Source organism: Corapipo altera, unplaced genomic scaffold, assembly GCF_003945725.1.
Source record: "Corapipo altera isolate COAL_440 unplaced genomic scaffold, ASM394572v1 48b, whole genome shotgun sequence".
Lineage (NCBI taxonomy): Eukaryota > Metazoa > Chordata > Aves > Passeriformes > Pipridae > Corapipo > Corapipo altera.
The window spans coordinates 225,233-225,848 of NW_020884884.1; the positions used below are offsets into that span (position 1 = coordinate 225,233).

At 53.4% G+C, this 616-nt stretch overlaps 1 protein-coding gene across 1 annotated transcript in view; it reads left to right on the forward strand.

The window, feature by feature from the left end:
* Positions 1–28: 28 nt before the first annotated feature.
* Positions 29–616, forward strand: part of NVL (nuclear VCP-like) — a 39,328-nt gene continuing 38,740 nt past the window's right edge. Inside the window, exon 1 of the mRNA XM_027641712.1 lies at positions 29–135. Coding sequence (XP_027497513.1) covers positions 55–135 — 81 coding nt within the window. The 5' untranslated portion in view covers positions 29–54. The remainder of the gene's footprint in view (positions 136–616) is intronic.

Genomic DNA, 616 nt, shown 5'->3' on the forward strand with positions numbered 1-616 from the left:
CCGCCGTAGGACCCGCCCCGCCCGGGCGGGCCCGGCCGCGGGCCCCGCTGGGAAATGGAGTCCCCGCCTCGGGGGGCCATGAGGAGCCGGCCCGGCCGCGCCATCGACCCGCGGCTCAAGCAGCGCGTCAAGCAGGTACCGCCCGCCCGCACGGGCACCCCCGGCACCGGCCACGGCCACGGCCACGGCCACGGTACTGGCGGCGGGGGGGGCTCGTGTGTCCCACACCCGCTGAGGGGCCTTGAGCATCCGGGCCGCTCAGGGACTGGAGGGGACCAGAGTCCGGCCTTACCTCCTAGAGCCTTTAAATAGGCTTTAGAAAGGTCTATTTGTTTGTTTGTGTTTTTTTTTTTTTTTTAATTTTTCTGTTATTTCGCTTTATTTTCGCACATCTTTCCGTCTTCTTCGGTAGTTCTGAGCCTGAGGATGGCTGCTGCTTCAAACGTGCAATAAGTAGTGTATAAATATACCGTGTGTGTATATATATGTAGGTATATGTGCTTATATATGATGTACACATATATGTATGTGTATATATATGTACGTATGTATGTATACGTGCTTATATATGATGTACACATATATGTATATATATGTACATATGTAGGTATATGTG